The sequence below is a fragment of the Zalophus californianus genome, chromosome X, assembly GCF_009762305.2.
Source record: "Zalophus californianus isolate mZalCal1 chromosome X, mZalCal1.pri.v2, whole genome shotgun sequence".
NCBI classification, from domain to species: domain Eukaryota; kingdom Metazoa; phylum Chordata; class Mammalia; order Carnivora; family Otariidae; genus Zalophus; species Zalophus californianus.
This window is the reverse complement of record NC_045612.1, coordinates 4663530-4687220: the sequence shown is the minus strand read 5'-3', so window position 1 is coordinate 4687220 and position 23691 is coordinate 4663530. Positions and strand designations below refer to the sequence as shown.

General features: G+C 48.2%; 1 protein-coding gene across 4 annotated transcripts in view; it reads left to right on the top strand.

Moving 5' to 3' along the window:
• MAMLD1 (mastermind like domain containing 1) overlaps positions 1-23691 on the top strand; it is a 119603-nt gene that overhangs the window by 55576 nt on the left and 40336 nt on the right. For all 4 annotated transcript variants that reach the window (XM_027608013.2, XM_027608014.2, XM_027608012.2 and 1 more), the window contains exon 2: positions 5598-5756. In XM_027608013.2, coding sequence (XP_027463814.2) covers positions 5661-5756 — 96 coding nt within the window. In that variant the 5' untranslated portion in view covers positions 5598-5660. The remainder of the gene's footprint in view (positions 1-5597; positions 5757-23691) is intronic.

Sequence of the window (23691 nt, the reverse complement as noted above, 5' to 3'; positions counted from 1 at the left end):
ATACTCATTAGGCAGTCATTCTCCATTCTCCCCTCCCCCCAGCGCCTAGCAAACACCGATCTGATTTCTCTCTATGGATTTACCTATTCTGGACATTTCATATAATTTCATACAATATGTGACTTTTTACGACAGGCTTCTTTTCACTTAGTGTAATGTTGTCAAGGTTCATCCATGTCCTAGCCTTTCTCAGTATTTCATTCCTTTGAATGGTAGAATAACAGTCCACAGTATGGTTGTACCAAAATTTGTTTATCCATTTATACACTGATGGACATTTGGGTTATCTCCACCTTTTGGTTATCATGAATGATGCACTTAAGAAGATTGTGTAAAAGTGTTTGAGTACCTATTTTTGATTCTTTTGGATATATACTTGGAGTGGAATTGCAGGGTCAGATGGTAATTCTACATTTTACTTTTTGAGGAACTGCCAAACTGTTTTCCACAGCAGCCATGACATTTAAATTCTCGTTAGGAATGTACGAGGGTTTTGATTTTTCCACATTCTTGCCAACACTTGTTATTTTCCTTTAATTATGCTATCCTAATGGGTGGGAAGTGGTATATCATAGTTTTGATTTGCATTTCCCTTAGGCCTAATGGTATTGAGCATCTTTACATGGGCTTGTTGGCCCAAAGTGTATCTTCTTTGGAGAAACGTCTATTCAAGTCTTTTGTCCGTTTTTTAGATTGTATTGTTTGTCTTTTCATTGTTGTAACAGTTCTTTATACATTCTAATTCATACTAGATCCTTTTCAAATATATGATTTGCAATAGTTTTCTCTCATTCTGTAGGCTGTCTCATTTTCTTGATAATGTCCTTTGATGTGCAAGTTTCTAATTTTGATGAAGTCCAGTTTATCTATTTTGTTGTTGTTGCTCATGCTTTTGGTGTCATATCTAAGAATCCTTTGCCAAATCCAATGTTATAAAGATCTTCCCTTATGTTTTCTTCTACATGTTTTATAGTTTTAGCTCCTGTGTTTAGGTTGCTCCATTTTGAGTTGGTTTTTGTATATGGTATGATGTAGGGGGTCCAACTTCATTCTTTTGCATGTGACTATCCATTTGTCCCAGCATCATTTGTTAAGGAGACTATTCTTTCCTCCACTGAATAATCTTGACACCTTTTCTGAAAATAAATTGGCTGTAGATTTATGGGTTTATTTCTGGATTCTCAAGCCTATTCCATTGGCATATACGTCCGTCCTTATGCCAGTAGCACACTGTTTTGATTACTGTTGTTTTGTAGTAAGTTTTAAAATTGGAAAGCGTGACTCCTTCAACTTTGTTCTTTTTCAATATTGTTTTGAGATGATCATATGATTTTTACTATTTTGCTTGTTAATATGGTGGATAATGTGGGCCTTGCATCCCTAGAATAAACCTGACTTGATCATAATATATAATTCTTCTTATAAACTGCTAAAACGTTGTTATGGATTTTTGTGTTTCTGTGCATGAGAAATATTAGTCTGTAGTCTTCTTTGTACATTCTTCATCTTTGCTGTCAGGGTAACACAGTGAGTTGGAAAGTGTCCCCTCCTCTTCTATTTTCTGAAGAGATTATGTAGAATTGGTGCTAAGTCTTCTTTAAACAACTGGTATAATTCTAGTGAAACTGTCTGAGCCTGGAGTTTTCATTTTCTGGAGTTTTTTTTTTTTAATTATGAACCTAATTCCTTTAATAATTATATTGAGTAAATTTTGGTAGTTTGTGCTTTTAGAATAATTGGCCCATTTCATCTAATTTCCAAATTCGCGTGGGTAGAGATGCTTTTAGTATTTCCTTATTATTCTTTACATGTCTACAGAATCAGTAGTAATATTCTCTTTTTCATTCCAATATTGGTAATTTGTGTTTTCCCTCTTTTCCTTTTGTTAGTCGTTCTAGATGCTTGTGAATTATATATATATTTTTTCTAAGAACCACCTTTTTTCCACTGGGCTTCATTTTTTTCTGTTTTCAATATAATTTTAATATCTGTATCTATTCTTTATATTCCCTTCCTTCTGTTTGTCTTGGGTTTATTTTGCTCTTCTTTTTCTTGGTATCTTATTTGGAAACATATTGTTTTTAGACTTCTCCCGCATTTCTATTGTAAGAATGTAGTACCGTAAATTTCCCTCTAGCTTTACCTGTGTCCTACAAATTTTGATATATTGTATTTTTGTTTTCATTCAGTTCAATGTATTTTTATAAAGTAGTCTCCATGCCCAGCGTGGATCTTGAACAAATGACCCTGAGATCAAGACCTGAGCTGAGATTGAGACTTCAGACACTTAACCAACTGAGCCACCCACACACTCCAGTAAAATGTATTTTTAAAATTTCTCTTGAGACCTCTTCTTTGACTCATAGATTTTTTTTTAGTGTGTTGTTTAGTTTAGTTTAGAGATTTTCCTATTGTCTTTCTGTTGTTGTTCCCTAATTTGATCCCATTATAGTCAGAGAAAACACCATGTATTATCTCAATTCTTTAAATGTCTGTGGATTGGTTTGTTGTCCAGAATATGTCTATCTTGGTATATATTCCTTGGGTGCTTGAAAAGAATGTAAATTTTACTGTTTTTTGGTGGAGTGTTCCATAAGTGTCAATTAGATCCTGTTAGATGATGATGTTGTTGAGTTCTTTGTATTGATTTTCTGTCTAGTTCTATCAGTTGTTGAGAGAAGAAGTCTCCACTATAAATGAGAATTTTTCTATTTCTCCTTTCAGTTCTTTTGATTTTTGCTTCATATGTCATGCAGTTCTGTTGTTTGGTGTGTGTACAATTAGGATTACTATGTCTTCTTGGTGGATTGACCCTTTTATCATTATGTAATGCCCCTCTCTGTCTCTGGTAATTTTCTTTGTTCTGAAGTTTACTTTATCTGCTAATACCAGAGCTACCCCATTACTATTTTTTTATTAACATTTGCATGATGTATCTTTTTTCACCTTTTACTTTCAACCTGTTCATATCATTATATTTGAAATGAGCATCTCATAGACAGCATGTAGTTTTGTCATGTTGTTGTTTCACTCTGCCAATGTCTGTCTTGTAATTGGCAGATTTAGATCATTTTCATTTTTTAAAAGATATTTTGTTTGAGAGAGAGAGCGAGAGAGAGAGAGCGAGCACGAGTGGGGGGAGGGGCAGAGGGAGAGGGACAAGCAGGCTCCCTGCTGAGCAGGGATTCCAGTGCAGGGCTTGATCCCAGGACCCTGAGACATGACCTGAGCTCAAGTCAGACGCTTAAACAACTGAGCCACCCAGGCACCCCTGGATCATTTTCATTTTAATGAACTTACTGGTAGTTAATGCTTAAGTCTACCAATTTATTTTTATTTTGTTTGTTCTGTTCTTGTTTCTTTATTTTCTTTGTCCTGACTTCCTATAGGTTACTTGAACATTTTTTGAAATTCCATTTGATGATTCATGTATAGTGTTTTCACATGCATCTTTTTGTATGCCGTTTTTAGTGGTTACTCTAGGTATTGTATCATACACACATAACTTGTAATAGTCTACTGATGTCAATATTTTACCAGTTTGAGTGAAGTATGGAAACCTTACTTCTCTTTCCACCTCTTTACCCTCCCCTGTTTATAATGTAATTGTGTTAAATATTTCTTCCACATAACATTTAGAACCATAACATGCAATGTTATAATTGGTGCTTCAACCATCAGACATAATTTAGAAAACTTGAGAGAAAGAAAGTCTATTATATTTACCCATATTTTTTTCTTTCCATTGTTCATTCTTCCCTGGTGGTGTCCAAAATTCCTTCTTTGATCACTTCCTTTCTGATTAGAGAACATCCTTTCTCCATCCTCCTAGGAATGGTCTGTTACTAACAAATCCTTTCAGCTTTCCTTTATCTCAGAGTATCTTGATTGCCCTTTCATACCTGAAGCATATTTTCACTGGGTATAAGATTCTGGGTTGACAGTTCTCTTATTTCAGCACTTACTTAGATCTTGTGTTTTAGCTGACTTCCTCGGACAATGCTTCGGCAGGGAATGGAGCACCATCTCATTTCTGCCAGGTTCCCCACTTAGCCTTCATTGGCGCCGAGGAGGTTGGCGTGCCTCATTACTCCTGGGTGGTACTGATAGCTCTAGCTCCCTGCTAGGCTTTCACTGATACTGTCCTGGCTGGGATCGGTAGGAGGGCCTCATTGCTGTTCCCCTTGTGATCTCCACGGACATTGACAATGATGGGATGTGGACTCATTACCACTGTGCAGAGCAAAGGTCCTGACTCTCTCTTAGGCCTCCTCTGATACCACCCTAGGGGGGACAGGGAGAAATAAATCATTGCTGCTGGGTAGGGGGTGGAGTCTAGGCCCCCACTTGGCCCCTGATGTTGGGACTTGATGGGACCACAAGTTTTCCTGTGGTGTTTAGCTGAATGAGAGCAGTTCTTGTATAAAAGTGTTCTGCCTTGGTGGGCTGCCCCTTTCCTGGCCCTTTAGCTAAAGAGAGTAGGCTTTTGTCGGGAACTTTTCGTCAGTGCCCATTGGCATTTTGGGGTTGCCAGCTTCCTCAGGTCCGTGTCTGAGATCTATGAGGCAAAAACCCAGAGAACTCACCACCACATTGTTCCTCAGGTCCCAAGGTCCCTTCTTCTCTCCACTTTTCAGGGTCTTCTTATGTTGATTTTATATATAATGTCCAGAGGTTTTAGTTGTACTCAGTGGGAAAATGGGAAGGGTACGTTTCCATTTTCCCACAGGCAGAAGTCTGGACCTTGACATTTTTGTGCCCGATTCTGTACTGCCAAGGGGATTTCCAAGAAGGAGAGCTTCTCTCACATATGAATGCCTTAACAGAGCTCTTATTTCATGTCTACATCACGAAAGACAAAAAGAAATGAAACAAAATAAAATGAAAAAAGCTTTACTTGGTTTAGCACGGGTCTGCTTATCTGTCATGGAGGGCATACACTGGGGTAGACATGATCACCATCTGCTTGGTTAGTTTTGTGTAAACCAGTACACCAGGGTTTCATGAGCCCCTTCCAACACCCATTGCTTCCTTCCGCTGACTGTCAGGTTACAAACTGTTAGTCAGCTTGCTTGGCTGGGTGCTAATGGGAGCAAAGCCGGGAGCTGCTCCTTCAGTGGGCCATAAGGCTTACTCTACTAGAGCCGTGGGGGTCTTAAGCCATTACCTGATCCAACCACCATGGTTTTCACATACGAAAATTCTGTCAGAGAACAGAAGAGTCTTTCCCCAGATCTCACTGCATACCACACGCACAAAAAAGCCAGACCTAAGATCCCCATTCCCTGCCTTTAAGCCTAGTGTTATTTTAGTTACGTCAGGCTGCTTCTCCGCCCATCCTTCCACTCTCCAGTGAATTCTGCTCTACACCATAGCCAGGGACTGCCACCTCATCCCAGCCAACGGCTTCACAGAAGTGCCCCTCATCCCTGGGGGTGGGAAGGGGTTCAATGAGGGTGGTGGGGTGGGGAGAGAGACATGAAAGGGAATGTGGCTGACTCCCAACAAACCTGTCCTCAGAGTGAAAGTCTGTGATTCACGGGGTCAATGGTCTCATCTTCATATCTGAAAGACAGTGTACTTTTTGTCTCCCTAAGCCCTGTGTCTAGGTCGTTTGGGAAGCGCCTTGGAGAGTCAAGAATAAAATTGCAGGTCAAACAATGGATGACTGGAAAAGTCGGCTTGTAATCAAGAGCATGGTTCCCCATTTCGCCATGGTGGGAAATCGTCAGGAGCCCAGAAAGCTCCAGGAATCGGTCAGACAATGGGCTATTGGGGGGAGGGGGGTGTTGAATGCTTCTAATCTTAAACTTGAACATAAGATGTGTTATTGAAATTCTCTATGCAAACTTGTTGGCAGGGAACCAACCCAAAATGTAAGAAACTAGAATCTGACCTAGAAAAGATGTAGGAGATGAGCTGACCTTGCCCCTTATGAATTTCTGGAAGAGCAGGAAATACAGTGCAAGGACGCATCCCGATTCCCAGCCTAGTGATCTCTACGCTGCACCCCTTCGAGTAGAAAGAAAGGGAGAGTGCAAGGGAAGAAAAGCCTTCTTTTTCTCTCAACAGAAACCAGGAATGTGGAACTGACAGACACTAGATATATTGCATTAGCTTCCTGGTACCACTGAGAACAGGAAGCCAGTGAGTAGGGCACAGAAAGAGATTCCCATTCAAACTCTCTCTGGCTCTGGTGTTTTAAAAAACCCACTTGACAAATTTCTCCTTTCCTTCCTTGGAACCCAAACCTCATCTATGTGTCTGAAACTAAGGGCTAGGGTTTCCAGCGGTAGTTCTAGGAGCCAGGACAATAGATGGGACCACGAGAGCCGCTGGCTAGTTGAATTTGACATTAAAAGCCTGCAACATCACCAGTCTACCAAGGTTAACTCCGTTAGTAGGAGTCACAGCAAACACAATGGTTGTTATCTCAGTGTATTGGGTCCACAGAGGAGTGGCTTACTTAATCTCTGAAATTAATACAGCAGAGAGGAAATGGCTCTTATAGAGCCGCGGGTCTGCTTCCTTCCTGTTCAGAGAACTGGGAGCTCGGGGCTCTGAGGTAATGTCATTTCACATAACTAGAGGGCTGGCCTCTCCCATTCCAAGGGCGATCCACTTTCAGTAAGTGCACAGGTGTGGGGGGAGATTGTTGAAATCTTGCCTCTCTGTTCCTCCTCACTATCTGCCACCAACAGTGTATTGAGAACGAGGTATGCAGTTGAGTACATAGACATTTACAGACTGTAAGTCTCCGCTCACAGAGATGGTAGTCAGATGGGATGGCAGACATGGAGCCACCACTTGGCCAGCCGCCTGTCCTTCACGTTGCCAGCCCTTCATACAGGCATCTTGTAGAAGGCAATCTCTAACCTCCAGCTCAATTACCCCTTAGATTTCCTTTTTCTTAAGATTTTATTTCTTTATTTGACAGAGAGAGACACAGCAAAAGCAGGAACACAAGCGGGGGAGGAGGAGAGGGAGAAGCAGGCTTCCCGCCGAGCAGGGAGCCCGATGCAGGGCTCGATCCCAGGACCCTGGGACCATGACCTGAGCCGAAGGCAGACACTTAATGACTGAGCCACCCAGCTGCCCCTACCCTTTAGATTTCTTGCTTCTCCTTTATGGTCAGCAACTGAGTCAGTGAAAGAAAACTTTTTGGTGATGCATCCAGAGTCCAGATTCATTTGGGCGTGGCTTGCAATTTCTCCTCTGTTTCACACTGGGTTTTGCTCCTATAGGAGGAACGGGTGGGTTGTAGTTGCAAGGGTCCTCTTCCCCTTCTCCTCCTGAGCCCCGCCCCCAACACCCTTTTAAAAGAGTGTGACTGGCAAGTAACTGCTTTGTTTTTGATCAGTGTAGACCTCAATGCCAGAAAGGTTTTCTTAGAATAGGCCCTTGGAACAGCCATCCGTGCCTTCACTTAGGAGAAGTGGCCATTGCTCACACCATTTCTGGGCTTGGCATTTCCTTGCAGATGGCCTTATAGAGCCCTTTTTAAGCCTTGCCAAAAAATTCACGTTTATTGCTTTAGAGTCACATCTTGGACTTGATCAAAATCAGTCCTTCTCCTTCCTCCGTGGTACACCTTGTTCTCTGCCCTTGGCTCTGAGTTACCTGTTTCCAAAATTCTAAGCTGTCCTAGAAGACCAAGGATTTGCCCCAGTTGAGGGGATCCAAAACAATATGCCTCAGGCTCCAAAAGCAGCTCTCCCAGATGAGTCTCCTTCGCAGTAAAAAGCACATGTGTCTTCTTGGAAGATGCATGTGGTCTCTGAAAGGGATGACATGGAAGGAGCCCGCTCCTCTGGCTGGCCTGCTGGGCCTGCGTGGAGTCCGGCCAAGCTGGGTGCTGTTGCCACCATCGGCCCACAGTGAGGGCACCTCTTGGTTTGAGCACAGCTGGATTTTCGTGGTCGTTAAATCTCTGCCGCCTCAGGAAGCTACCCGATGCTAATGTGGAGCTCAGCTGCACACACCGAGGATCTCAGCAGCCCGGGTGTTTGTGGCCTGAGGGACAGAGACAGACAGATCAAATGCAGAAGGGCCTGCCGGTTCACCATGAAACCTGCTGTGCAGACGAGTTATTGCAAAGCCCAGAATGTGAGGGGCTGGCGTCTTTCACGTGGAGATCTGATCAAGATGCTCAGCTTACCTGCTTCTCTCATCCTTTCCCAAAAAGCAAACTAACAGCAGCAGCAACAAAAACATGTTTCAAGTGAAGTTCCGTTAAAAAAAATCCTATCAGTCTCAAAGGAGAAGCCTTTTAAATAGCCCTGAGCTATTTCATGTGAATAACTGAGAGCCCCCTTGCAGGAAATGTACATCCTAAGACCATCCTAAGGGCTCAAGGCACCTGGATTCTAGTCTTGCTTCTGCTACTAAATGGCTCTGGGACTTTGTCCATCCTTTGCCCTCCCCGAGGGCAAAAGTCAAATGAACCAGGAGAAGGAATAGCCACCTTTAATTGAGCGCTGACTAGGAGCATTATCTCCCATAATCTGTAGGATAATCCCGACAAAGAGGCTATCTCCAGGAAACTGAGGCTCAGAGAGGTTAAGCAACTTGGCCGAAGTCATAGGGTACGTTGAAAATCCCCAGGCACTGAGCACACATCAGGCAGGAGTAGTCATCATAAGGGATCTCAGCGGCACAAACACCTCTTCAGTATTCACTCCTTCATTCAGCAGCGTGATTGCTTAATGACACTCAAGATCTGGAGAAAAGCAGAGTTTTACCTTTTGAACATTGGGGCACCTCCCCCAAGGTTAATAAGGCATCTAGTCTCTGCTGTCAGCATATGGAGTTTCAACAGGAGGCAGAATGTTTGGTCCTTCCCTTTGAAGTTAAGCTCTCCATTCCTCCCCCAGACCGGAGGGTTGATTGATTACTAGTGTGAGAATCTCTAAAACATCACGTCACCTCTGTCTCAGTCGCCACCCACTGCAGGTGCAAAGATGCCCCAGCTCTGAGCAGCCACTTGGTCCATTCATAGAGCAGCTCCAGACCAAATGGGGGCATTCAGGGCACACGGTTGGAGAAGGAAGGAGACACTGCTCATTGCCCATCTTCTGTGCTTTGTCATGTAATGATACTAAATGGCTCGCTGTAGGTGACGGTGAGTTGGCATGCCCAGTAGCCCTCCTGAATTTTCCAACCATGCTCCCTCTTTATGGATGAGGACACTAAGGTCTGAGAAATCCGGTGACTTGCAGGAAGATTCCCATCAAGAAGGTGGGGAGTTACATCAAGAGCCCTCATTTGGGTGGCCCCAAGCGCAGCCTGCTTTCCGCCCACAGACTGGCCAAAACCAACCGCTCACTACTTCTACTACAACTACTACTACTACTTCTACTACTACTAATACCACGACTACTTCTACTACTAATACTACTACTACTTCTACTTCTACTACTAATACCACGACTACTTCTACTACTAATACTACTACTACTTCTACTTCTACTACTAATACCACAACTACTTCTACTACTAATACTACTACTACTACTAATACCATGACTACTTCTACTACTAATACTACTACTACTTCTACTACTAATACTACTACTTCTACTACTACTACTTCTACTACTACTAATATACTACTACTTCTACTACTACTACTACTTCTACTACTACTTCTACTACTAATACTAATACTAATACTAATACTTCTACTAATACTACTACTACTTCTACTACTAATGCTACTACTACTTCTACTACTAGTAGTAGTACTTCTACTACTACTACTTCTACTTCTACTACTAATACCACGACTACTTCTACTACTAATACTACTACTTCTACTTCTACTACTAATACCACGACTACTTCTACTACTAATACTACTACTACTTCTACTTCTACTACTAATACCACGACTACTTCTACTACTAATACTACTACTTCTACTTCTACTACTAATACCACGACTACTTCTACTACTAATACTACTACTACTTCTACTACTACTACTACTACTTCTACTACTACTACTTCTACTACTACTAATATACTACTACTTCTACTACTACTTCTACTACTACTACTTCTACTACTACTACTTCTACTACTACTAATATACTACTACTTCTACTTCTACTACTACTTCTACTACTACTACTACTAATACTAATACTTCTACTACTACTAATGCTACTACTACTTCTACTACTAATGCTACTACTACTTCTACTACTACTACTACTAGTACTTCTACTACTACTACTACTACTTCTACTACTACTACTACTTCTTCTTCTTCTTCCTCCTCTTCTTGTCTTCTTCTTCTTCTTGTCTTCTTCTTCTTCTTTCTTCTCACCTCTAAATGCAAGTGGGGCTGAGCAAGGGGGAAAGAGGGGCCCTGCATGCAACAGGGAAGATGGGGATTGGGATGGCTACAAAAATTCTGACCCCACCCTATCTGTCCGTCTGCTTTAGACTGGTGACCTTAGAAATACCCAGTAAGGGGAGGGCCATTCACCTCCTGCTGTGGCGTGTGATCAGGGCTCAGGATTTGTATCCATTGTCCTTGGAGACACCTGCCTTTCCTTGTGAAAAGAGCATAGGACTCAGAATGGACCCCTGGAACTAGCACTTGGTGAGACCTTGAGCACGTCCCTTTCCTCTTGAGCTTGGAGGCCTTGTGTCTGGCCTCCCGCCACATTTCCAGGGTCTGTCCTATGTGTCCAGCCCTGTGCTAGACTCTGGGCTCCGGCAGTTTCCAGTCGAGGAGCAGACTATTCCCAGGCTTCCTCCACCACCAACAAATTGGTCCTACTCTGTAGTTCTACTTAGCCTACCCTGAAACCAGGAGGGGAGAATTGAGTGGCTCCTTCATGTGAGCTACTTTGTGTATATTAGCTCATCTGCTCCCGTGGCACGGAGACGGGGCTTCATATTTCTACTTCACCAACAAGGAGACTGAGGCTCATGGAGAGCGGGGACTTTCCCAGCGTTACAGTCAGTAGGTTGGAAATTCAGATCTCAACTCCAGGTGCCCTGACTCTGAAGGTCCTCCTCCTTTGCTGCTTCCCATTCCCAGATTAGGAACCCAGAGTGTTATAGGGCCATCTGCAGGCTGGGCACGACTCTCCGGGGCTCAGGCTGGAGCAGCGGACCAGAGTCCCAGGTGGCCTGGAGATTTCATCCCAGGGGCAGAGACAGCCCATAAACAGAGGTAGAGTGGACACATCTTTATATCATCCTCGTGGCTCTCTGGAACCTTCTGACCGCACTGTCTACAGCCCAGCCTGTGTGCAACGAGCCGGCTGATTAAAAACCTTACAGGGAGATAGGGACAGCCAGCCAGGACCTGGGCTGAGTTGTCTAAACGGCCTTCTTGGGAGCCCAGTGTCCCCCACTTCATGCAGGCTGTGGGCACATTGCAAGGGCAGGTCTGGCCCCAGGAGAAGGGAGTTATTGCGTATGGCCCCACTTCCGGAAACCAGGTGGTCCAGGGATCGGCTCACCAGGTCAGCAGCTGTCCCGGACACTTACTAAGAATCTTGCATGAGTGTCTGGGCTTAGGTCCACACCAGTAAAATAGGGTTAATAATCCGACCTCTGCCCACGTCAGGGTTTCTGGGATGACGAAGACCAAGATGTGGGTATGAATGCAGTCTGAAGCCCACAAGGTATTACTGCTGTTTGCACTTTTCTTTTTTTTTTTTTTTATGATCAGAGAATGGCATTGGCTCAGAAGGCAGTGGGAAGCATGTCCTTGGAGCTCAGGTAGAAACACGCAGGACCCCTGAGGACACCTCAGTCTCAGCAGCAGTCTCTCTGCGATGAGGAGGGCTGCATTTGTGCTGTAGCTCTGAGCATTCTGGGTCAAGGCCTGCAGTGCGTATGCGCCTTTCTATTTTGGGGATCCTCCCCACGGAGCACGCAGCTGCTCGCTCCCTTTTCCCCCTCCTCCTCCTCCTGCAGGAAGGGCCCTTTCCTGCTTCAGACGTTCAGCCAGGGCAGCCACCAGGCCGAGGCCTTGCCTTCAGACCGATCCCTTCTGCCGGGCCGAGCGCTGCTCAGTTGGCAGGATACCGCTGGGCACCGCATCTGGGTCCTGCCTGGGTCGCCCAGTTCAGCAAACCGGTGACCTGAAAATCGCAGTCTGTTTGAAAGGGAGGGCGCCGGGAGGGAGTTCCGTTTGGCAGCTGGCTTCCGCTGGCATCCCGGAGCTCCGTGCTGCCCTGCCTGCCTTCCTGCCTGGCCCCTGCCCCCTGGCTTCTTTGACATTAGGCCCGAGGTGACAGGTGTCTGGAGGTTGAGCTTCCCGGGGAGGAGAGTAGACTCTGTTGGACCCTAGGCCGGGGCGGTGGAAAAGCCCAGCTGAGCGGCAGCGCAGGCTTCACCCCCCCCCCCATCTAGGGTATGTGCAAACTGGGGGCAAGCCCTGAACATGAGGGCCTGGGGCTCCCCAAAATCTGGGCCGGCCTGTGTTGGCTGAGGCCTCTTGCTTTTGCTGGAAATCCCCAGCTGGAGAACTCAATAGAACTGCGCTTGCGGACAGATATTTAGGTCAGCAGCTGCCCCCGGGGTGCCGAGTTCCAAACCTCACGGGGGAGTGGGGGAAGCAGGTGCTTCTGAGGTTTGGGCTACAGATTCTGATTTCTGCAGTCGACGTAGAATAATTTGTTAGCACCCTCCCTTCTCCTCCCCTTCGCCTTTCCTTCTCCTTCCCTTCCTTCCTGCCTTTTCTTTCTCCCCTCATCTCCCTCCTCCCTTCTCACCAGATTTCTAACCCCTCAAATACCAAATTTAGAAAAGCAGCCATGAGCCATAGGCTGCTGGACTTGACCGCTGAGGGCCCAGGCTTGGTTGCCCTCGCCACCACCTCCCATCCTCCTGGGAACCTGAGATCTACCGGTCCACCCAGGGCTCAGGCCCAGGCACATAGTAAATGATCACTAAGCAGCGACCACTGTTCCCCTGGCCAGAAGGCTTAGAAATCATTCAGGCTAGCCCCTGTGCTGGACATAAGAGGCCACGGACACGCAAAGGAGAAGGAGCATGTCCAAGGTTATTGGCCCAGTTAGTGAATTTAATCACATTTTCTGAAAAGCGGTTGTCTCTTGGCCTTGTGCTTAGAAACAGAAAGAACAGGATAATTTGCAGGAAACCTTTTGCTCCAATGGTTAATTCAAACCTGCAGATGCCAGCTGAGCCCTGTCACAAGGCTAGGTGCTCTGGGGGTACAGAGATGGGGCGGAAACGGTCCTTGCTTTCAGAGAGCCGCAGGCCGAACATGGCGACCTCGAGGTTGGCCAGAGCACGGGCCTGGGAGGGAAAGGGGTAGAAGGTGAAGCTGTATTATCATAGAGACCCCTGAAGGCCTGAGGGAAGAGGGTGTGCTTGAACCTGGCAGACAAGATGCGAACTGTTCACAAGCATACAGAGGCTGGGAGAGCAAGGCAGATGGGCGCCCTGTCATCAGTGAAGGCGAAACATGGCATTCGAGACTGCTGCATACCTGGCCCAGGTCAGACCCAGTTCAGAAGTGGTTCACCTAACTTGGGCGAGAGTCAGAATATTGAAGCTTCTCGGCTCTGAAAATGTCGCCTGCCACTCTTGTCAACAGTAGACTTCCGCGGCCCCCTGTAGTGAAGGGAGGGCAATTTGGAAATAGCAGATTTCCCTGGGGGAAGATGCTCAGCTCAGGCTCTAGAGGTCAAGGGTTGGCCAACTCCAGCCCCACGGGCTAAATCCAGCCAGCAGCCTGTTTTTGTAAAGTTTTATTAGCACACAGCCATGTCCGGCCGGGAACAGATTGTCTACTGCGGAACCGCACCGGAGCTCACGTGGCCCGCCAAGCCTGAGATAGTTACCGTTCGGGTCTTTACGGACGATGTTCGCCAATCTCTGATCCGGGTCGCTGGGCTTTGGTTCATTTTCTCCGAAGCCACGGTTTCTCCTAACAAGCGGGCACTCCTCTGTACCGCCTGAGCGAGAATCCCCGATCCTCAGGTCAAGCCCCCCGCCCCCGCCAGTGTTCCTCTCCCTCTCCGATGCCACAGCTGGCCCAGTCCCCCCCCCCCCCCCGCCCTGCTCAGTCCCCCTGCCCCTCCTCCTCGGTCCCTGCCTCGGTGACCGTTCCTGGTTCTTCCGACAACTTCCATTTCTCCCCGACCTGTCAGCATCCAGAGGCCTTTCACAGACAAGTTGAGCCGATTGTTCCCGCCGCAGACAAGTTCTAATCCACCTTCCCCCGCCTTCCGTGGTGTCCCTGGGCTGTGCTCCTTCTAAGGGCTTTCTCTCTGGGGTCCCTGAGACAGCCTTGCTTCGCACAGTTAGTGGGCAGAAGCCCGGGGCCACTCTTTTCTAACTGCCTCTTTTTCTAGAATGAGCTTTTGGTGCCTAAGTTGTCTAGTGATAGGACTGCCTGTTGGACACGGTCAGGAAAGTTGAACACTTTCTTGCCTCTTTTTGCCCTTTAAGTCAAGCCTTTGGGGGGTTAGAACAATTAACTTGGCCAATGTAAAATATCTCCAGGAAGCCAGCCCCCAAACACCAACACCCAACATCTGCTTTCTGAATATATGGCTTCAAAGAGCTGAGTGTACAGTGGCTAACGGCTGTCCATCCTATTTATTTTAGCCTCATGACAGCTAAGGAACTGAGAAATGCCTTGCCCTTTCCTGTAGTTAAATCTGACATAAAATTACTTTATTGGCAGCGTTTTAACAAACAGAAATCTCCCATGCTTCCACCAGCAATTCAGCTTCAGGTTTCTGGGTGGACAGAGATCATTATAAATGTCTGCAAGGAGACAGTTTTGAGGTTTCTGCTAATTCAGGGTGAGTCTCCTCTCCGGGGCTCAGCCAGTGGAGCTTCTGACAGAGACGTAGAGCAAAAAGGAGATATCCTTAGGGACACACCCCGTCATCAGCACCTCCTCTACCAAATAGCACCATTACCATCACTGTCGTCCCACCGTTCCACACGCGCGTGCACGCACGCACACATATACACACACACACCGAGGCAGGGGAAGTGTTTTAGGTTATATGACCCATTCCATGATGGGATCACAGACACTTTCCATAGAGGATGAAAGAAATGAATATTTTAAATTGTCATTATTTTCACTATGTAAACCCACGCCTGTTGCTGTGTGCTTTGGGGCTACGGAACATCAGCACGTGTTTGTGGGCAAAATGAAATTAGGATTCATTGCCAAAAAAGCCTCTTCTCCCCAAGTGCACACCTTAAAAAGCACATAAATTTGGATGAGGGATCTTTGACTTCGTAAAAGGATTTACTGAGGATTTTCTTTCAATGGCAAATTCTTTTTCTTCCAATGGCAAATTCTTGTTGCATTTTATGATGATTCGGTTTACAAAAGTTAGCCTTGCCTACAGCTGTTCAGAAGTACGGCCAATGAGTAAAGGCAGATCTCCCTCGAATGACAAATGCTGCTGAGTAAACCATGTTAAAGGCTGTTTTAGGACCACCAAGAATGTGTTTGCATTTTCAAGAGTGGAAAGAGAGAGAATATTTATTTGGCCTGTGCGCCATGCCGGGCACTATGCTCGCTTTACAGTTCTAAACACGTGTGATCTTATAACAGATTTGTGCAGTGGGCCCTACTATCCCATTTGGTTGTTGAGCTTTGTGAGCAAGCAAAACGCTACTGAATCGTACGCTTAAAAAAGGTTCATTAAATGCTCTGTGAATTTAACCTTATTTAAAAAAAAAAAAAGAACACCTAAATTATTTCACAGAGTATATGCATATGAAATCATTCAAAAAATCTCATTGTATAACCTAAATATATACAATTTTTACTCGTCAGTCATGCCTCGCTCCATAAGGCTGGGAAAACCACGATGCCCCTTATCCCGTACCCCCTCCCAGCCTCTGCATCCGTGGTGTCGGAGCTCAAACAGCCTGGCTCTAAATTCTACTAACTGTGGTTGGTACATCTGCAGACAGCTAGTAGATCTTAGAGTCACAAGTTGGCACTCAGCTGCTAAAATGTGCTTATTCACAAGCATGTGACCTTCAGAATGCATGAGACTAACCAGGTGGCTCTGGATTCTTCTCCCACCTACACAGCTGTTTGGTTTCTCATGCAAGGAAATTCCTGCCTTGTTCAAAAGCCTGTTGCCATTTTACTTAGCTCATTGTTGGGGCACAGGCCGAAGTGAAGTCTCCTTGCCCCTAAGATTCAAGACTCATCCTTCAAACCTTCCAAGGCCTGGTACTTAATTTTGTTCTTTTTTTTTTTTTTTTTTTTTTTTAAGTAATCTCTACATCCAACATAGGCCTCAAACTTACAACCCCGAGATCAAGAGTCTGACACTCCATTGACTGGGCCGGCCAGACACCCCTAATTTTGTTCTTTTAATGTTCTATTCTCTTTCATAAGGAGGGGCCCCCAAACTGTGTAAGCTTCAATCCCCACAAAGTAGAGATCTGTACCTGGGAACAGAGGGGAAGGTACTGAGCAATAAACAACCATTTTTCTCTTTGCCCCGTTTAAACCACTCAAGTTGGTGTCCCAGCAATGGGGAGGCGGGCCTCCCACAAAATCAGGACTGTCGCCATGGCCTTGACTCTGTCATCTGCAATCCAGCGGGGACTTGCTGTAAGGAGAGATAATCCCTCGTGCACTCACCCGAGCAGAGGTAGAAGCCTCTAGGATTATCTGAATGGAGTGCCATGACTACCCCATGTGGTGCATGATTTCCACACAGCTCAAACTGCTCCAGCCCAAAATGACCCAGGACTTGTTTCCAGCTCTTGGATTATCAATGGCTACTTGTTACCCCGACTCAGCTCCACCAGAAGTCCCATTCCTGAAATACGCCAACAGCCCCCCTAAAAACTCACTCAGCCCATCAGGGCCCAGACCAGGGGCTTCCCCACTGACCCCACTCCCAATCCCATCAGCATTGGCAAGGAGCCAACCACCGCCTGATGGGGCCCGCATCTGGAGTCCCAGCCAACATGGGGGCACTTGTGAGAGGAAGGCCTGGGGAGCCAGGGGCCAGACAGCAAGGGAGAGGGTATAAGAGCCTCCCGTCCAATGTGTGGTCATCAGCCAAACTGGGGGCCTCACTGGGGGCTTTGTGGTATGGAGGCAGAGCCTACCAAACGGCTTCAGAGCCACCAATATGGCTGCATTCCACCTTCCTGGGTGGCTCGGAGTGCTAGGCCGGCTGCATATGTGCTCTGGGCAGAGCTGTGGAAAGCAAGGGACAGGGTCAGTCACAGCCCAGGGCAACACAGAGACATTAACAACGTGTCGACCAGACTTGACGGCCTGCTAGCCTAAGGAGTGTCGGTGTCGGTGGGGTCTTGGATGTTGCTCATGTCTCTCTGTGTTTTCCACTGGTGTTGTCACCGTCCGGATGAAGGGAGGTTTGGCTTCTATGAAAAATGCCTGGCCTCCTGGTGGGAACTTTCCTTCCTCGCCTCTGAAATCTTCTACCTCTCTGGAGCATTCTAGAAAAAGAGTGTTTTCTCAGGAGCAGAGATTTCTTTGAGCCGTGAGGTAGACCAAGAGCTGACCTAGAGCACGGGAAACGATAGCCCCGTGACCATGAGCAAAGCGGCAGGCCTGAGGAGGTACCCAGACTGTTCTAGAGGCATTCCCTGGCAGCCGGGCCTCACTCCGGCCAGGGGGCTTTGCCATCAAAAATAGGAGCTCATGACCTCTGGAAAATTGGAAGCACCATGGTGCCTTTGGCACAGTCTTCTCTGTGAACTCAGTCCCCTTCTCTTCAATTTTGGTCATTTCCTATGTGCTGGATTCTGACTGGAGAGATGCCAAGTTGTGACAGTGGCTGGTGAAGGAGTTAAGGGCAGGCAGGTGGGGGACAGAGGCCCAGACGACTGACCGAGCCCATTGCCGAGTTCTCATTCTGGATAGATCTCCAGGAACAAGCTTTAAAACAGCACCACTGACTTTCACACGCCCCTCGAGGTGGCTGGGGAGCTGGCAGCCTTCCTGGCAACCGGTGACTTGGTAGGACTCTAATGGAATATGCAAGTAAGCACGGCTCACTTGACCAAAATCGCAGGCTGCCTTTCTTGATTCAACTAGTGCAGACCTGCTATCCTCAGGACGAACACTGCTAGCGCCCCTCCCCCCCCCCCACACACACACATTCAAGTGATTCCTTATTAAAAAGTCGTAGAGTATCTGGGGAGGACCATAATTTGACCCCCACTGGATTGGAGGAGGTTGTGCTTTCCGTAAGGGTGTCTGCAATGGGCATCGATACGCACATCTTGCTCACTTGTGGGCCGCTGGGCTGCCCCTGGCCTACTGTCAGCCCAGGGAGAGAGACCCTTTTGGGTGGGGGAGAAGAGAAGTCATCATTTCCCTACAGGAGCAGTCCAGGAAGAAAGTCACAGCATTCGCTTTTCCCCTTCTTGGCATGATTCTGGGCTCATCAGCCTAATTCCAGTGAAACGCAGATGAAGCTTGTTAACCTGGGTCCTGCACAGACAGGATTGTCTGGACCCGCGCAGGGCCTTTGCCTTCGACCCTCAGCTTCCATTCCAGCCCCAGGCAGCCGCCGCTTCATCTGTAGGCCCGCCTTTGCCAAACGTGTCCCACCATATTTGAGACTGACTGCATCTTTTCCTTCTCCCCAAAAGTGATCATCCTTATCCCACTAGTGATGCTACATGGGAATGTGTTTGGAGGAAAGCAGGGCGGGGTTTCTTCCTGCAAAGGAAGGCCAACCTGAGAGTCAGAGAAGCTGGCCCATGGGCGCATCTCTCCCTGGCTCCAGGCCTCACCAGTCCTAATGTGAGTGGGAGGCACCAGCCTGTCTCTCAGGGTCTGGAAGTTCTGACAAGCTAGGCGTGCAAGGCTGGTTAGTGCTCAAGAACCCCATGTTGGGTGGCAGAACACTTCAGATCTTCGGCGGGGGGGGGGGGGGGGGTCGGGGAGAACAATATGAATTACGAGCTCCGTAAAGCTACATGCGCCTATGGGCTTGGGCCCGTTCTTAAGAGTTGCCAACTCCTCCAACTGGCGTGTGTCCACTACAGAAAGGGAGAATGCAGTTCTAGAAAATGCATTCGCTGGGCTTGCTGCTTAGATGGCTCTGGTCGACGCTCGCTCAAGCTGCAAGCCCTCAGGTCGGGACGGCAGAGTGCCACGGCAGCGGGGCAGGGCCCGGAGTGCAGGCAGCAGTGCGCAGCGGGGGTTGGGGTGCTAAAGGCTGCCAGGACTAGGCCGCTCGCCTCCCCACCCCCGCCCCCACTCCCTCCACTCCTCCCCCCACTTCTAGTGGGCATGTCCTTATTCGTCGGCGGGCAAGCCGAGGCCTATGCTGGAGGGCAGTGGGGCAGCATGGGGACCCAGGGCCTGGAGAATGAGAGCGGTAATTGTCACGTCATGCTTCAGTGATGCCGTGAGGCACACAGTGCAGGCCCAGGACCCATTTCACAGAAGAAGCTACTGAGGCTCAGAGAGGGGGAGTGACTCTCCCACAGTCACACAGCAAATGGAGGAGCTAGGACTTAAATGCAGGTCTTCCGGTGCCTCCTCCAGGGCTCTGTCCCCCCCCCCCCCCCCCCGCCTGCCACTGCCTGCGTCGGGTGCTGAGGCTGCAGTTTCTGCTAGCTCAGGGCAAGGCAGGGGCACCGACAAATCCCCCATTTGTAGGCTGAGACTTTTGCTCCTGACCACCTGTTAGCAGAGATTCGTGCTGGAGACAAACCGACTCCTCTTGAAGCCAATCAGCATTCAGGGTTCCCTGCCATTCCCCGCCACCCTGGACTTGTCCAAAGCCTCACGTCTTGCAATTGTGGAAATGCCGAAAATCCTGTTTGAGCTACAAAAAGGTCAGTTTCAGTTTGTGAGGAGATTTTTCTGAAAAACAAACATGCACATGAAGCACAGACTATACACGTGGGTACTCATTTCATCCCCCGTGTATATCCGGGCGCATTCTTTCCTTCCCTCCCTTCCTTCCATCCTCTCTCTGTTCCTGCAAGCGCAATCTTGCCGCAACATTGGCTTAGCTATTCTGGAGCTACCTCCACCGTGCCCCGCAATGTCTTTATTCCTTCTGAGCAAGTCTACTAGGGGCCATCCTTGTCTCCAAGGGCTTGAGATCCAATCTAGTTGGCCAACGTCAGGTTCTTGGAAACTCCGGGAACGTAGAACAGTGCTGAAGAACGATTTGATGGAGTGCAGACGTACTTGAGAGAGAGAGAGACTGAGAGAAGCACCAGCAGAGTGGCCTAAGCTGACCTGTGGGAGGCACCAGTGGCGGCGGGGGGGGGGGGGGGGGGGGGGGGGGGGGGCGAGGCAGAAACTAATAAGCCACAGGCGATTTCCGCCTTTTTGACAATTTTGCCCAGGCACTATGTGCCCGGCCACCTCTGCAGGGAAAATGAGGCTCCCTGAACTGATCTCTGCTGGACACCTTTGGCCTCCTACGTTCTTCCCCAGCAGGAACCGTGCATATTTCTGCTGGCCTTCTGTTGGTGTCCATGTTAAACCTCTGGCTAGAGTTTCCAAAATTAAGTGTTTATAACAGCCTGCTAGATTTCTTTGGGAAGAGTAATATATTTATGTATTTTACATGTATATATATTTAGAATATACACATTTAGATTACACACGTACATATATCATAGCCTTCGTTCTTCTTATGCCCATTTTATGAGGCCGGACTGTATTCTTATAAATCTAGACCTTTTCCAAGAAACCCTTGCCCTTTTTGTCCTTCTGGACTAAAAATGTAGAAAGGGAAGAATCACCATGTCATTGTTCAGACAGAACCAGAAATAATACTGACTTCAGAGCTGAACTTGGCCCCTATCAGAAGGGTTGCCTTACTTTTCTCATTATTTAGGGGGTGGGGAAGCCATCACATGCTTTCAAATGCATCTTAATGAATGTTCATGCGGTTGTGTGGATCACAGTGGTGGCTCTGTCTGCCTGCTTATGAAATGGGACTCTGCAGGCATTCGGGGATGGAGATGGTCATTCTTTTCTAAAAGATACCAGGGAACCTCCATCACTTCCCCGCCCCGCCCCGCCCACCCCACCCCGACCCCCAAAGGCTGACCTGTGAGGGCTCAGGCTGGGAGTTGGGACACCTGGGGTCTAGTGTTGTTCTTGTCCACTAACTAGCTGTGTGACCACAAGCAAATCACCTCCCATTCTGTTTTCTGTAAAAAGAACAGGTTGAGATGTGCTCTCTAGAAATCCTGCCATTGTCTACTGATTTACTTATTTTTTTCTGATTTGCTTATTATATAAAAAAAAAAAAAAACTCACAGCAGGACCATGTACAATACGTGGCCTGAGGAAAGAGCTGCTAGCTGGGACCAATAGTTTGCTGTTACAGAGTCCACAGGCTGGAAAACGGCACACGTGCAAAGCTGGAAGGGTTTTTTAGAAGGGTCTGGAAGCTTAGTGAGGGACCTGCCACCAACAACATGACGTTGAGAGGGAAGTCGTTCCAAACTAGCAGCTTCCGTTGCACTTGCTCTAAAATGGTGGCCTTGGGATTAGTCAACACCACGCAGTGTAGTGACGCCGACCTCAGCCAGGTGACCCGGCCAGGGCGCCAGTGTGGCACTGGTGGGGGGGTGGTGGGGGGAAGCCCAGCTGGCTGTTTGACGGCACAACAGGAGGCATGGAAGCCAGCCTGTAGCTAGCTAGGGGCAGAAGCCAGTAGACCTCCATGCCTCGGCGAGCACCTCTGTGTGAACACAGCCGCCTTCCCCTGGCCTCGTGCAGGCTCAGCTGGGGCTCTGGCCATTCAGCCAGGGTGCTTCAGGCTGCCTGTTGAAAGCTCTCAGCATAAAACCCGAAACACGCGGGGCCGAGGCCTCCAACAAAGCCAAGTCTCTCTTAAGTCCATTGAAAAAGGGAAGCACAAAAGAGGCCCCCTGCCTGCCCTGTTGAAGCCCCGTCTCAGCCGGCACCGCCCCCTTCCCTGCACCCCAAGGCACAGCGAGGCCAGCCCGGCCCCTGATTGGGCATCCTCCCAAAGTGTCCAGTGAGGCGTCCAGCTGCCAGCTTCGAGCAACAAGGGCAGCACCCACTCGGGCAAATTGGATTCGCCAGCAGTGGGCTAGCCTTCAACACCCTGCAGGGGCGCCCCGGGGTCCGCTTTGTTGTTGAGGAGCCGGCTGGGCCCCAGCATTGGAACTGAGCGGGGAGCATTGGCTTGGGGGCCTGAAGACTTGTATGCACGGGCCCTCTCATTTCGGAGAGTTAGAGACTGCTTTCCCTTGCCGGTGGTTCCTCCTATGAGCTGTAGCATCCCGTGGTCGTGCCCAGCCTTCCCCCACCTCCCGCTACCCGGGTCCCAACAAAGTAACGGCAGACGAACAACTAAGGAAAAGGTCCAAGAACCCACAGAGTCTGCCAGGGATTCCAGGCTGCTACAGCTAACAGCCCCTGCCCTGCCTTCCGTCCCGTTCCTCCCACCCCATGCTCCCCCTGCCTGGGCTACACGGACTCCAGTGTCATTGCACCCGTAATCACAGTCCACAAGCTCACCGGCAGCACACCGAGCCCAGCCACTGCAGGGGATCTGGGGTAACACCCGCCCTCACTCATCCCTTATTGATCCATTTCATCCATTTCTACTTCCAATATATTGGAATTCTTTGAACTCCTTGAGAGAATGTCGATGAAACGGAATTTCAGTTTGGGACCCAGTGACTCGTTTGTTGGCTGCCCCGTAATTGACTGAATGAATGGCCAGGAAAACATGTAGCAGAGCTCCCTGCGCGCCAGGCCATTTGGGTTCATTGGTCTGGTGATTCATTCAGCCGCTATTCACTGAACACTTGCTGTGGGCCGATACAGAGTCCACTGCCCCTGGATGGAAGAGTGGGCACAGATGAATGGATTGGCCTTTTCTTGTGCCTGCTCCCCCCCTCCCCAGCCCTTTCTTGCCGGCCCTGAGTCCCGAGGCCCCAGGTGGATTTGATGGCAGAGCTGCCCCTCAAAGTGCCCTTGTTCACGCTGCAGAGAAAAGGCAAAGACGGAGGCAAGTTCCCTCACTCCAGCTGGTGGGACCCCTTCTGTGGAAATGAGACAGTGTCCTGCCATCGGGGCCCTTCCCGTTCCCTGGGTGTCAAGGCCCCTGTCTCACCTAGGACAGGGTTGGACTTCCAAGGCCCTTCCGTGGCCGCCCTTGGTAATGGCAGCCACCCGTTAGGGAGGATTTACTAGGCACCACAGAATCTGCTTCTTTTGCTTACTACTCAGAGCAGCACCATGAGATGATGCTTTTAGAATCAGAATCAGCCCAGGAGCTTTGAAAACACTCAGATCCCTGGACTCTGCTCTGGATGAGACTGAAACAGTCCATTCGTGTGGGAGACCCTGGAAATCTGGATGTGTCTAAGTGAATCTGGTGAGCACCAAAGCCTGAGATGTGCAGCCCTGGGGGATCTCTTTTGATGTTCACTCTGTCATGAGAGTCATGGCCAGTGGGGTGCTAGCAGGTGGCCCCCCACACACATTGACCCTCCCCCCCCACCAGTGAGCCAAACATGAGGGGACGTCAAAGGATCGACAACGAATGTCCCAGTGAGACTTCTAAAGCTAAACAGGGGTTTCTTACATGAAAAATTGCATCAAGAGAAATACAGTTGCCCCTTAAACAACACAGGTGTGAACTACACAGGTCCACTTGTATGCAGTTTTATTCGATAAATACAGGACAGTACTGTAAATGTATGTTC